Source organism: Ricinus communis, chromosome 10 (genome assembly GCF_019578655.1).
Source record: "Ricinus communis isolate WT05 ecotype wild-type chromosome 10, ASM1957865v1, whole genome shotgun sequence".
Classification (NCBI taxonomy): domain Eukaryota; kingdom Viridiplantae; phylum Streptophyta; class Magnoliopsida; order Malpighiales; family Euphorbiaceae; genus Ricinus; species Ricinus communis.
In genome coordinates this window covers 10,002,956-10,017,198 of record NC_063265.1, presented here as the reverse complement: position 1 = coordinate 10,017,198, position 14,243 = coordinate 10,002,956, and the positions used below count along the sequence as shown (strand labels likewise).

At 32.4% G+C, this 14,243-nt stretch overlaps 2 protein-coding genes across 3 annotated transcripts; both read left to right on the top strand.

The window, feature by feature from the left end:
• The first annotated feature begins 2,183 nt into the window (after positions 1–2,183).
• On the top strand, positions 2,184–9,576 carry LOC8276511 (casein kinase 1-like protein HD16). 2 transcript variants are annotated; one of them, XM_048380265.1, is made up of 17 exons: positions 2,184–2,590; positions 3,490–3,950; positions 4,238–4,363; positions 4,450–4,523; positions 4,665–4,734; positions 4,813–4,868; positions 5,033–5,116; positions 5,232–5,326; positions 5,503–5,569; positions 5,649–5,778; positions 5,888–6,106; positions 6,194–6,324; positions 8,044–8,218; positions 8,320–8,410; positions 8,620–8,777; positions 8,895–9,083; positions 9,213–9,576. In XM_048380265.1, the coding sequence occupies exons 2-17, from the start codon at positions 3,546–3,548 to the stop codon at positions 9,270–9,272; spliced, it is 2,130 nt and encodes a 709-aa protein (XP_048236222.1). In that variant the 5' UTR covers positions 2,184–2,590; positions 3,490–3,545; the 3' UTR covers positions 9,273–9,576. The 2 variants fall into 2 exon arrangements, with proteins under 2 accessions (XP_048236222.1, XP_002525432.2); XM_002525386.3 differs by having other exon boundaries at positions 2,185–2,590; positions 5,045–5,116.
• A 1,948-nt stretch (positions 9,577–11,524) lies between these two features.
• LOC8276510 (receptor-like protein 46) lies at positions 11,525–12,587 on the top strand. The gene is made up of 2 exons (XM_048380348.1): positions 11,525–11,725; positions 11,934–12,587. The coding sequence occupies exons 1-2, from the start codon at positions 11,525–11,527 to the stop codon at positions 12,585–12,587; spliced, it is 855 nt and encodes a 284-aa protein (XP_048236305.1).
• The last annotated feature ends 1,656 nt before the right edge of the window (positions 12,588–14,243 follow it).

The following is a 14,243-nucleotide window of genomic DNA, read 5'->3' as shown; positions in this document are numbered from 1 at the left end:
GTTTCCTTATTATAGTTACTTTATTTAACGTTTGATGGAAGCTAAATTATATATTACCAGTCATTTATCTGAGCGTTGCACGACCGTTGTTATTATTTCAATTATAAAATTAAATTTGTAGATACAATTTAATATTTTTTAATATTTAATATTTGATTTATAATACTTTAAAAAATAATAGAAAACTAACTATTTTTAAATATTTTTAATTTTTCAAAATTCTATTAGTGTAATAACATAAAATTATTTTGAAGATATTTATTTATTAATTCTAATATTATATAAATTAATACTATTAATATAATTGATATTGTTATTTTCTAAAATTAGAATATAATTAAAAATTAATTTATTAATGAATATAATATCTAAAATATTATCTTCTATAATTATAATCATTATCTAATTAAAATTGATTATTTAATGTAATATTAAAATATAATTAATATGCTATTTTTTAGAATAACTATTATCTGATTAGAAAACTAATCACTGTCTAATTGAAAAACTAATTTATTATTAATATATTATTTCTTAGGATTAGAATGAATGTTTAACTATGAATGTAACTTATTAATTAATAGAATAATAATAAAAATTATAAAATTACAAATAAGTTTGAATCTCATATGTCAAAAATAAGTACACATGTCAAGACAATAATTATATGTATCAAAATTAAACACACATATAAAAAAAATTTAAGTCTAATAAATATATATATATATATATATAGTATATTAATTTATGATTTATATTTCTTTTGATACATGTGTTTAATTTTTGAGACATAAATTTTTTACTTTGATATGTATATTATTTTGATATATAAAATTTAAATTTATATATAATTCTATAATCTATATTAATTTATTAATTAATAATTTACATCCTTAACTAAACACTGCATTAATTCTAAAAATAACATATTTATTATACTTTAATATTGTGTTAACTAATAATTAGTTTCCTAATAAGATAATGATACTAATTCTCTTTTAAAAAATAATATATGTATATTGTTTTTGATATATAAAATTCAAATTTATGTATAATTTTATAATTTTTAATTAATTTATTAATTAATAATTTACATCCTTAACTAAACACTGCATTTATTCTAAAAATAACATATTTATTATACTTTAATATTATGTTAACTAATAATTAATTTTCTAATAAAATAATGACACTAATTCTCTTTTAAAAAATAAAATATTAATTATATTTTAATATTATATTAACTAATAAATTAATTTTTTAATTAGATGATAATTTAAGAAAATAATATTTTTAGATAATATTTAATAATTAATTAATTTTTCAATTATATAATAAATATTTAATTTTCAAAATAGTAATATCAATTAAAATATTAAGTTATATAATATTTAGATTAATTAAATATATTTAAAATAATTTTTATATTATTACATTAATAAAATTTTAAAATATTAAAAAGTTAAAAATATTTAAAAATAATTAGTTTATTGTTTTTTTTAAAATATTATAAATTAATATTTTAAATATAAAATATTTAATAAATTATATCTATTAACTTAATTTTATAATTTAACTAATAATAACGACGTGCAATGCAAAAATAAACGACTAGTTAGTTTTAATTTACAGAAAGTTATTTATAAAAAATAATTTATTCAAATTTCATATCTAAGTATTTATAAAAAAATGGTAATTTATAAAATGTATTTTTAGGATAAGTGATATTAGTGTGAGACTATGAAATAAAAAAAAGAAAAAACTAGTTTATTTATCGTCTTATAGTTCAAACTGTGACCAATAAGGAGCGAAGCAATCTTCTTTTAAAAATTGATTACAAGAGCTAAACTCTGTGATTTGAAATTTAACAAATTTGCATATCAATGGTGAAAGAGTAGTTACTCAAATGTAATTTGGCTGATATCTTTATTGACACTTATATATATGTATATATAATATGAAATTAGAATTATAGATAATTAAATAATTAAGGAAAAGGTAAAGAAATAAATAAAAGAACAGGCTAGGATTATGGATAAATATAATTTAAATGGCAGAGTAAAAGGAAAAAGAAATAAATAAAAGTTTGGTTATGACCAAGCCACATTTGCATTGCATGTCCCCATGATTATTTCTATACACACATAAATAAATAATTAAATATTAACATATAAAACAATAGAACGAAAACTTGGATAGAAATTTAGTGAGAGAAACATAAACCAAAAAAAAACACACACACACACAAAACTGTGTCTTCAAAAAAAACCTTTCCTTTTAGAGTGAGAACACCAAAGACACCCACCTCCTCCACCATCACCTCCACTTCCTTCACCTCCACCTCCACCTCCACCGCCAACCATCGCCTTATCGTTTCCAACACACACATTGCAAAATCAACAGCTCATAACAAAAATTAGAATCGATACAGCTTTTTTGTTTTTCTTCTAATTTTCAAACCACAAACTTTTTCTTTTCCTTTTTCCACCGTGATAAACAAGAAGGCGATCTACTCACAATCGATCGCCTTCCTTTTTTCTCCTTTTGTTGCTGCGATCGTTTTGATTTTGTTTATATCGAGGATCTATCTGTAAGTACTTTTTAATCTTTTTGTTTGCCTATGTAGATGATCGGTTCAGTTTTTGTTGTTAAAGACAAAAAGATTCCTTATTTTTTTCCATGATTGAAAATAAATTATTTTGATGATCGGATTGGAGACAGATTGTTTGGTTATAGAGGGTTCATTGAGTCTTTTTTCACTTCAAATTTTGTTGAAAGCTTTTTGTTTGTTACTGATTTAACTGATTTTTAATACAAAATTTTTGATGTGTCTGATTAAAAAACCTTAAATTTAGTTTTGTTGGAAAGTTTATTTTCAATAATGGGATTCTTTTTTATTGTGTACATTAGCTACATTTGCTTTAATTCTTTTGCTAAAAATAGTATCTTTGGCTGTTTATATTTGATGTGTGTGTTGCTTTTAGAGTACGTAGCTTTGGCTTTTCTTTCTGTTATATATCTGATTTTGATGTCTGTTTACTAACTTAACGGTATATTTTTGGGGTTTTTCCTTTTAATGGTTTCAGTTTTAGTCACTAATAGTGTTGTCATAGCTGTAGTTTGAATCATGCGATGTCATGGTTGAAAAACTTGTATCAATAGGAGTACGCTATCAAGTTTGAAACTTTAGGTGATTCTTGGGCTTTCCATGTACGTCGTGGTTGGGTTTTAGCTTATGCCCATCTGTTCGGGATAGTTTCAACTGTTAGACTGATTCTGTACTGTTATGCTTAGGCGTACGGGAGAGTAGTTTATATTATGTGTTCTGGTTCATTTGTCTTTCTCTGTGAGAGTGCGTGTGACTAATACAAGTTTAGTTTCTTAAATGGCTTTCCATTTTATGCCTCGAGTATGGTTTATGTTTTGCGAGCTCATATTTCTCATGTCGGTGGGGCTTTTTTTTTTTTAAATATTTTTCTTTTTTCACAGAATACTTGAAGGGATATTAGTGAAATTAAGTGGAATGTGAATTGCATGGGCTGAGGATGCCAGAATTGAGAAGTGGAGCTCGGAGATCAAAGCGTCTTGATGATCTTCAGACTCTCCAACAACCTGTCAACCCAGCAGATAATTGGATACAACCTGCTCAAAACAAGACCAGAAGGAGAGTTGGTGGTAGAGGAAGGGGTGGCAATGCTACAGCTGTAGCTAAAGGGGCTTCACCAGCAATTCCCAATAGGCCGACCGCTGCAGGTAGAGGCCGAGGCATTAGGTTGATTGATTTAGATCCAGAACCTTGTGAGGTTGAAGCTGCGGCTTTAAGAGCTGCTGAACCTGGTTATAATCGAGTTGAGGTGGTGGCAGACAAAGATATTGCAATGGAAGGTGGGAGTGCTGATAAGGCAATGGGAGTTGAAGAAGAAGGAAGCACAACTCCAGTTCCAGAGAGGGTATAATTTCCATTTGTGTACATTAAGTTGCTATTTATTTAGCTAAAATTGGATAGATGCTTGCTTTAACTAACACAACTTCCTGCTGTTGAACCTTCTTTAGCTGACAGAGGTAATTTAAATATTGCTATTTGCTCTTTCTAATGACTATTGGCTGACTTGGTTACCTTATTTCTCTTGTATTCATAAATTCTTATTTAGCTTCTCTAAGTTTCTAGCATTTTTATCACTTTCAGATCAAATTGTTAATCTATTAATGAAGACAATGCTTCTATTGATGTGTGCAGGTGCAAGTGGGCAATTCTCCTACATATAAAATAGAAAGGAAGTTGGGTAAGGGTGGTTTTGGGCAAGTTTATGTTGGCAGAAGAGTAAGTGGTGGTACTGATAGAACTGGACCAGATGCAATTGAGGTATACCTAAAGACCTATTTCCCATGTCTATGGATTTAAAAGTTGTAACAACTCATAACGTGATGCATTGAGTTCCTTTCTTATAGGTTGCTTTGAAGTTTGAGCACCGAAATAGCAAAGGTTGCAATTATGGCCCTCCTTATGAGTGGCAAGTCTATAAGTAAGTACATATCTATATTCTTACAAGACTTGGTTTTTAAAAGATTTATCCTTCTGAACTTCACATATCTGAAACTTATTACCTGATTCCTCATTCCTTATTGACCTTTATTATTTTTTTTTTCCTTTTCAAATTTAAAAGTACTCTAAACGGGTGTTATGGAATTCCTTGGGTACACTATAAGGGGCGCCAGGGAGATTTCTACATTCTGGTGAGTGTTGCTTCTTTGTGGTTAAAATCTCTGAATTTTTGCTTGCTCTTTCTGAAAGAAACTAATTAAAATTTTCAGGTCATGGACATGCTTGGACCCAGTCTTTGGGATGTTTGGAATTCCCTTGGCCAGTCGTAAGAAAATACGCACATTCTCTCTCTCTATCTCTCTCTGTGTACATGTATAAATGTATATAATTAACACACTCGCACATACACATGTAGTGATCATGGTTATTTAACCTTCTTTTCTTCTTCTTCTTCTTCTTCTTCTTCTCCCTGCAAATTTAATGTGCTAGAACCTGCAACAGGATGTCACCAAATATGGTGGCCTGCATTGCTGTGGAGGCAATATCGATTCTCGAAAAGCTTCATATGAAGGGGTGAGTTCCTATTTTCATGCTTTTACTTTTATTATTTCCACTTTTATCATCTCTTGCATTTTCTCTGAGTTGCAATGTGTCGTTTCCTTATGATGTTGACCTCTGTGCAAGCAAGGTTTGTGCATGGAGATGTGAAGCCAGAGAACTTTTTACTTGGTCAACCTGGAACTGCTGATGAGAAGAAGCTATATCTGATTGATCTTGGATTGGGTATGCTGTCTTCCCTTTCTGTTGCATGGCCTTTTTGAAGTGAAACCATGAGCAAATTATGTAAAACACGCATGTTTTTCTTGGCATATTTTTTTCTGGTTTTAAAATTGCAACATGGTTGAGATTGGGGTAGAGCTATTGCCATATGTTGTTTCACTAGCATGTGTCTGGTTCAGCGTCTAGATGGAAAGACCAATCATCCGGTCAACATGTTGATTATGATCAGAGGCCTGATGTATTCAGGTGTGTGGAATTTTCCCCCTTTTATGAATCTTCAGCATTTTATGCATAATCTTTAAATTATCATGCATCTCTTTGGCAGGGGAACAATAAGGTATGCTAGTGTACATGCCCATTTAGGTCGAACTGGAAGTCGGAGGGATGATCTTGAATCATTGGCCTACACTTTGATATTTCTTTTAAAAGGAAGGCTACCCTGGCAGGGGTATCAGGTGAAATTTGTATTCTTTTTTCATGTATTTGTATTGAGGTTACATTTTTAAAATGAACGACTGACATAATTCCTTATTGCTGTCATCTTGCTGTTTGTTAAAATTACAGGGTGATAACAAAAGTTTTCTTGTTTGTAAGAAAAAGATGGCCACTTCTCCTGAGTTGATGTGTTGTTTTTGTCCTGCCCCATTCAAACAATTTCTTGAAGCGGTTACTAATATGAAGTTTGATGAGGAGCCCAATTATGCCAAGCTGATATCTTTCTTTGATAGCTTGATTGAACCTTGCGTTCCATTGAGACCAATTAGAATTGATGGAGCTCTCAAGGTAGTTGTGGTTTTTTGCTACTCCTTTTGAGTTGGATAGGATGTGTGCTGAATTGCTGACTTTGTCTGTTCTTTCGTACATAAATAGGTTGGACAAAAACGTGGAAGATTACTTATAAACTTGGAGGAGGATGAGCAACCTAAGAAGAAAGTACGATTAGGCAGTCCAGCTACACAGTGGATCTCTGTATACAATGCACGCCGACCAATGAAGCAGAGGTAAATTTGATTTCTTATCTAGTTGCTGATGAGTTGCGAGTTTCCAACTGTTCCGCGTAACCATTGTTAATCTGGAAGACAATTTGATCCATACCCTGGGTGAGTGAGCAAGCATTCATTGGATTTCACTTGGTTTTCCTAATTATCTGATGGATACTTTGGTTACCAATTATGGGTATGATGATAGGATGAGGCTTCCTGTAAAACTCTTCTCAGCTTAGTTTTAATTTCAAAAGTATCTACTTTTTTTTGGCTTAAAATAGTTTGAAAATATTCCTTATACCTTTTTGATCCTTCTGCATTTGTAGAAATTTTTTTAAAGTATTCTCTTCTAATTGCTCTTGTATTAAGTAATCTAATAAATGTGGATAATTATGTTTGTTACTTCAATTTCTGGTTGGTTGAGGAGGTCCAAGATAAGGGGGATGGATTGCAACTCACAAGATCTAGCATTTAGGAATTTGAGAATGATTCCTAGAAAGGAAAGCAAAATTAGAGTGCATATCAAATCCTGAGGACATTGTTTCACTTGAGACAAACTGAGAGTAATTATTCCTCTGGTGACACATGTAAATTTGGCCTGTAAAGAAGAGAGATTAGATCTTACCGGAAGCTAATGGCCTATCTATGCTAATCTAACATCTAGGAGTTTTGATCACCATTCTTAGCTAGCACACCATTGTCTAACAAAGCATCTATTTACTTACACTACACATCTCTGATATTTTGTCATTATGAAGGGTACAGATGGTTTGTACTTTTGGTGATTAAAGCATATTTCTTTGTTGACTGAGGAAAAATTAATAATTTGTGCGGGTCAGGAACAAATGCCGCAACGTCTTATTGCCTGGATTGGCAAGAGCATCGAGTACGTGTAGAACACCAGAAATACATGCTTACATATAGAAGACCAGAAAGACTTCTTGCCTCCAAAGCTGAATGGTTGTCCATATACTATAAAGGATTTGGTTAGATTTAGGGTATTATCATCATGGACATGTGCCTGTGTGGTGTTCAAAGGTTGATTGAGAATGATATTAGGTTTTCTCTTGTAAACTAATTGAGATGGTAAGGAGAATGAGCTGAGGGTGATTGGAAGATAAAGAAATAGTTAATATATTCAAGATAATCACGTATTTACAAAATACTGTCTCAATTCATCCTATTTCACCAGATCCGGGATGTGATATGGTTCTGAAGGATGAACTGGATATGGACAGTTCCACAATACATACCTGGGAGAATGTGGACTAAGTAATTAGATAGGGAGTAGAAAATGGAGTTTATATGGCTGCCAATGAATTGAGGTCTCTAGGTGTTTTAAGAGTTTAGTTAATGTGGTAAACTGTGATTGATTGCACTTCGGAAATAACAATGATTTGAAAATCTCTAAAAAGCCAAAAGTATTTTACCACTTTATTCTAGTTAGATGGTGTAGTCTTGTTTTAATTAAAATATTGGAGAACTTTTAAAATTTCTCCTTTTATTGTCACAAGCTTATTACTGAAATTGTTGCAATTCTTGATGGTGGAGGTAGAATTTATTGGATTATGGAGGATGTGATAAATTTTCTTCAAAAATTATCTGGAGCTTTCATTGCTGCATTATCCAAAGTCATAGACGGCAGAAAATATCAATTACACAAAGCATCTTGTTTGTCTTGTTTGTCTTGTTTGTTCTTTTGCTTAGGAATAATTAACACTTTTATTGGGACTGCAGATATCATTATAATGTAGCTGATGCGAGGCTACGGCAACATGTGGACAAGGGTAATGAAGATGGGCTATATATAAGTTGTGTGGCATCTGCAACTAATCTCTGGGCCCTAATCATGGATGCTGGAACTGGTTTCACTTCACAGGTTTATGAACTGTCAGCTGTCTTCCTGCACAAGGTTATAGTTTGAAAACATTAGTTCCTATCATCTTCTGCTAGTGAATCATGTTTTTAATGAATTTATTAACTCTATGTATATCGTGGTTGAACTCTTATCAGGATTGGATTATGGAACAGTGGGAAAAAAATTTCTACATTAGTTCAATAGCTGGTGCAAGTAATGGAAGTTCATTAGTTGTCATGTCGAAAGGTTAGTATCTGTTTGTAAAATTACATGGACAGGATGTTACAGATTTCTATTTGTCTTGAATTTTGGGATACATGACATGAGTAGAAGTTCTAAATCTAACAGGTAGAGGTATTTTGTAAATTACATCAATTCAAGTTGGAAAGTTCCCAGAATTTACTTAGCCCCTGAATGTCATCAAGGATGTTTCTGACATTTCTATGATCATGTAGGAACTCCTTACACCCAGCAATCTTACAAAGTAAGCGAATCTTTTCCTTTTAAGTGGATAAATAAGAAATGGAAAGAAGGGTTTCATGTCACTTCCATGACAACTGCTGGCAATCGGTGGGGTGTGGTGATGTCCAGGAATGCTGGATATTCCGATCAGGTAAACATTCTGGTTGAAAATAAATGTGTAATTTTCCGCCTTTTTCTAACCACTCTGCTTTCTTTTCACCCAGTGGTGTCTTATTCTCTCTTTTCTTTTGAATTTATGGGGTGAAAGGTTGTGGAGCTCGACTTTTTGTACCCAAGCGAAGGAATACATCGACGATGGGAAAGTGGTTACAGGATCACATCTATGGCTGCCACTGCTGACCAGGCAGCCTTCATATTAAGCATTCCAAAAAGGAAAATGGTTGATGAAACCCAGGAAACTCTACGTACCTCTGCCTTCCCAAGTACCCATGTAAAGGTAGGGTCATGCTTATCTCATATTCATTCCCAGCACCTGGTTAAATTCGGTTTTAATTCCTTTTAAGTTTCTATATTTTGCTTTGCATAGAGGATGTCTATTGTTTTATAACCTTTATTCTTACAACAGGAAAAATGGTCCAAAAATCTCTACATTGCATCCATCTGTTATGGGAGAACCGTATGCTAATATCTGACGGGATACATGTGGGGTAGGGCATCGCCCCAAAAGAAATTTATAGTTTCAAATTTTGAAAGCTGAGAGGGTATTTTCAGACATAACTTGGAATACATGGGGTGGCTGTATCCTGCAAGTTATGCTTCTCTTATAGGATGTCCTCACATATTGGATTGTAAAAGGGAAAGTAAGAGAAATAGAGAAAAGAGAGAATTGAGAGCTTGTGCCCTGAGGCATAACCTGAGCTGGTGGGTAATATCTTGTTGAAATATTTACTTATAATAGTACCTGGTGAATGCAGCCAAGTTGTGCTTCATTGCTCTCTTTGTGCCCTGGCCTTATATATACGACGAACGGTGGATGAGTGTATTGCTGATCTCAAATCCTCAGGATATAAACAGACCAATCCTTACTAAATTTGTATGTGCAAGGTAGTGTGTTAATGAGGTTACCCGTACAGATTTTTAATGGAACTTGGACTGTGGTTGTATGTAAAATGGATTATAAATTCTTGAATGCGTGTAGACTATAAAAATATCAAAGCTGAAAGAAAGAAAGAAAGAAAGAAAGAAAGAAAGACAGACAGAAACCCGTATCTTTTTGTTTGTTTGTTGTTTTTAATGTCTTGGTTTGATTTAAGCATTAAAAAAGCTGAGGGATTATATGAAATAAGGCAGGAAATATCCGAGGATTGCCCTTAACAATTTTATATCTTGAAACGGTACATTTTTACTGACCGCAGGAAGAAAAAATCCGAGTTTCTACATCTGAGGGGGCAGAACTCAATTGCGCTGACATTAAATTTTGGTAAAATTTTATTAGTTTAAATTAGTAATATTATATTAAACTGTATAATAAAATTTTATTAATGGTGATGATTAGTATGAAATAATTTCTACATATATAATTTATTTTATTATTTTATTTTTAATGATAGAAATAAATAGAAATAGTTTGTAATAATTAGAAATATTATAATTAATTTTATAATTGCATTTATTTATTAGAATATTAACAAAAAATTATTCTAAAAATAAAGATTAAAATTTAAATTATATTAAGAAAAGTTTATAATTTTAAATTTTATAATTATGTATCATAATTGTTAAGTATAATTTTAAAATAATAATTATTTACTATAAATTATAAAAAATTAGTTTTACAAAATTAGTTTAAAAGTAATTTATTAATAATAAATTTCAATATAAACAATTTTATCCAAATAAGAAAATGTATTGCTGATTTTTAATTTTTAAGTCTTACCAGCAATAAAATTTTTTAACTAAATATTTTAAATTTTAAATTTTAAATCTAAAATGTAGACTTATCAAATCAATCAATATAAATAAAAATATAAAAATATTTTTGACATGTCTTATTATTTTTTACAAAAAATCTTTTGAGGCAGATAATATAGTTATGAAAAAAAGGCTCAAATTAGCCTTTAATGTTTAACTTTAGTTATAGATTGATTTTTTTATATAATTTTTAACTAATTATACATAATATCTCGTCAAATAATAAAGCTAAAGAACGAGGAAATTTTTATTAAAAACAGCTGACGTGGCAAATGAAGAGCGACTCTACTTATAACGGTAACAATATTATAACTACTTCCCACCATTATTTCCCCTTCTCTTTCATCACTTTCCTTTTTATACATCACATGAACCCTAAACTGATTTCAATTATTATTAGCCATCAGCCATGGCTAAACTAGAAGAAGACGACGGCGAGTCACTATCAGAATTAACTCTAAACCAAGTTAAGGGCGAGGCAGCCAACTAATCTGTTTCAGCAGTTTAGGCTGCCAACTAACCTACCATCGGATTTTCATAATCTCAGAGACACTAATCCAAATGTAATCAACAACCAAAAGCAAAGGACCACCACTGCTAAACAACACCCTATCAAATATGGATGTGTTCTGTCGAGGATTTGTGACCTTCTTCATATCGAATATGGAAGGTCAAGCACGAGCACATTCAAAATTGACATTTACATCTCTTCTTCATGGACCAGAGAAAGAAAAGGGGAAAAAGAAGAAATGATCTCTTTATTGCTTTTTCATAGACCAGATAAAACAAAAATAAGGAAAAAAGATAAAAGAGAAGATTTTGTTTATTGCCAAGTAGAAGCTCTTCCTACTTACGTAAGCGTAACATGAGAGACCATCAAAGTGTCCTTTATTTCTAGACCTTATATTTAGTTGCACACTCAAGAACAAAAAGGGCTAAGTGTGTGCCTCTTATTTTAACTTTACAATGCTTCCTCAAGCAACATCTCTCCTTCCTGACCGAGTCCTGGACCTACCAAAGGTGGACTCCTGCCTCTCGAACTTGATCCTCCTGGCTTCGTCCACCGACACCCGAAATGCGTTGGTTACGACCTCTACTGGCATGGCTCTAATAGCAGAAGTGCGCCCAGCAGCATCGAAAGTCATGGCGTTATCGTTGGTTTTGAAGGCAACATACTAGAATCTATCACTCTCTGCCCTTTTAACTACCATGAAGTTTTTTGGTGCTTTCAGAACCTGCCCTTGTCTTACATTGCCGTCAAAGTCATTCTTGCTATTTTCATCAACAAAATCTCCGGTGATGTTCCTGCACATATCCACTATACATAGAAGTGCTTATACTAAGCCATAATGAATTTTCTGGTGTCTTGCCTCAGTCTTTAACAAATCTAACTCAGCTCATATACCTTGATCTTCATGACAACCATATCACAGGAGATCTCCCAGTGTTTAATTCTCTGTCGATTCTCCAAGTTTTGAAACTCAGAAACAATTCTTTTAAAGGGTCCATTCCGCTTGAGTTATCAAAACTCAGTGCTCTTCGAGTGCTTGATCTCTCCAGCAATAACCTTAGCGGAAATATTCCATCTAGTTTGGGAAATCTTAGTGGGATGAGTACTAATTATGATTCATCAATAATTTTTGCGTACAACAGAGCGAATATATCACATAAATCTTGGAGAACCTATTGGGAGGAGTTCACTGGAATGCACGACTTGGAAGTGTACTGGAAGGAGTCATGGCAAGTTCTTGTTTATTTAAATAGTCTCATGTATTTCCTAGACCTGTCAAACAACCAATTATCAGGTGAAATTCCCGAGAATTTAGGCGGTTTGAGATATTTGAAATCGCTTTACTTATCCAGTAACAGGCTCTCAGGAAAAGTAGCTCGGAGTGTTGGTGATTTGCAGAGCTTGGAGAGTCTTGATCTGTCCCACAACAATTTCTCTGGAGAAATTTCTCAAACATTTGCGAATCTGTTACAACTCACACAATTGAACTTAAAAGACAACAAGTTTGAAGGGCGTTAAATGGTCCTCAAATGGATACAATGACTGATCCTGATTCTTACGCCAATAATAATGGATTGTGTGGCATGCAAATTCAAGTACCATGTCAGAAGGCAGTATCACCTGAAACAAAGCCACCAGAGATAGAGAGGGTATTTGTTGAGATATGGTTTTCATGGGAAATGGCAGCGATTGGATACTCTTCTGGGATTCTGTCAAAAATTTTGGTTATGTATTTATTGGTTACTTCAATGTTGCAGCAGAATCTACTCACTAGTTTTTGCTGCTCTTCCTTAATGTTACTTTTCTACTTTATGAGAGCATTTTTGCTCATAGTCGAAAGTTAATTATTTCATTACAAACTATACATTTACAAGGCCTTATACAGTTAATTATTCCCAGGAATTAAAAAAAGACAAGTGAACACTAAACTGATGATTCAAGTCTGAAAGAGAAAACCAGAATACAAGTAGCACTTCTAATGAAAATTAGGATGATAAAGTAGGAAAACTTGTTTAATTAACTACATTCAGATTGCTGTCAGTGGGAACTTGTAAGCTGTAATTAGCAATAAGGTGATCACTGGTCTTCAACTCAACAATCTTACTCACTCGGTAAGTAGCATCCGAAACTGTTGTGACATCTGACGTTTTAACTCCACATTTTCACTTGAGAACGCTCACCTATCTGGAGACATTTTCTTATAATGATATACATGGTGAAATCCCAGGAGCCCGACTTGCCAATTTAACTAACCTTCTAGCACTTTATATGCATTTCAATTGTTCCAGTGGTTCCATTCCTCTCTCGATTGTTTTCTTCAAGGCATCTTGAAGGACTGGACCTGACTGCTAATTATATCAAAGGGACACCAGACTTGGCTTTCATGGAAAATGGCAGCGATTGGATTGGATATCCTTCTGGGTTCCTGTCAACAGTTTTGGTTATGTATGTATGTATGTTATTGGCTACTACAATCTTGCACCACAAAGAGGTCAAAGGCGCCATGTTAGGCATAAACTTTTCTGTTTCCAGGTGTTCAACATTTTTTTTTTCTAGATGTTCAAAACATGTCACTCTCTCTTGCATGCAGAGTTATTAAATAAACACTTGCCACTGATAAGAGAAGATAAATAAGTGGACAAATGGCCGAAACTTTTGCTACATAATTTATTGAATAGAAAAATGCCTTATATAGGCAGTACAATCAATAACTTGCAAATAATAAGACATTATATCTGGACCATTAACAATTATTTGGACTAAGTAAAACAAAAGTGGATAAATCAACTGATAACAACTTTATAAATACTAGGAGAAAGTAATGTGATTTGGTCATTTGAAGACCATGTCACTAAATAATCCCTCCCTTAAACTGAAAGTTGCAAACTATCAGTTTAGTGATGCAGCACGCAGAATTCTCCAAAGTAGTTGCACCAAGTAATTTTCTTAGCTTCACAAATATAGCCATTTTGAGAGATTTGGTTAAAATATCAGTAGCCTGATTTTCACTTTTGCAGTAAACAAGATCAACGACTCCCTCATTTGTGAGCTCTCTTAAGTAGTGATATTTGATATCTATATGTTTTCTTCTACCATGAAGAACAGGATGTTTAGAGAGTTTAGTAGCAGAGGTGCTATCACAATAAATTGTAGCAACTCCTTGCTTAAAGCTTA

Excerpts from the sequence above, each read along its gene's own strand:
- LOC8276510 (XM_048380348.1), top strand. The coding sequence starts at position 11,525 with ATGCTTCCTCAAGCAACATCTCTCCTTCCTGACCGAGTCCTGGACCTA. Across the intron at positions 11,726-11,933 it reads CGTTATCGTTGGTTTTGAAG|TCTTTAACAAATCTAACTCA; the intron begins GCAACATACTAG and ends GTCTTGCCTCAG.
- LOC8276511 (XM_048380265.1), top strand. The coding sequence starts at position 3,546 with ATGCCAGAATTGAGAAGTGGAGCTCGGAGATCAAAGCGTCTTGATGAT. Across the intron at positions 4,869-5,032 it reads TGGAATTCCCTTGGCCAGTC|AACCTGCAACAGGATGTCAC; the intron begins GTAAGAAAATAC and ends TTAATGTGCTAG. Across the intron at positions 8,411-8,619 it reads ATTAGTTGTCATGTCGAAAG|GAACTCCTTACACCCAGCAA; the intron begins GTTAGTATCTGT and ends ATGATCATGTAG.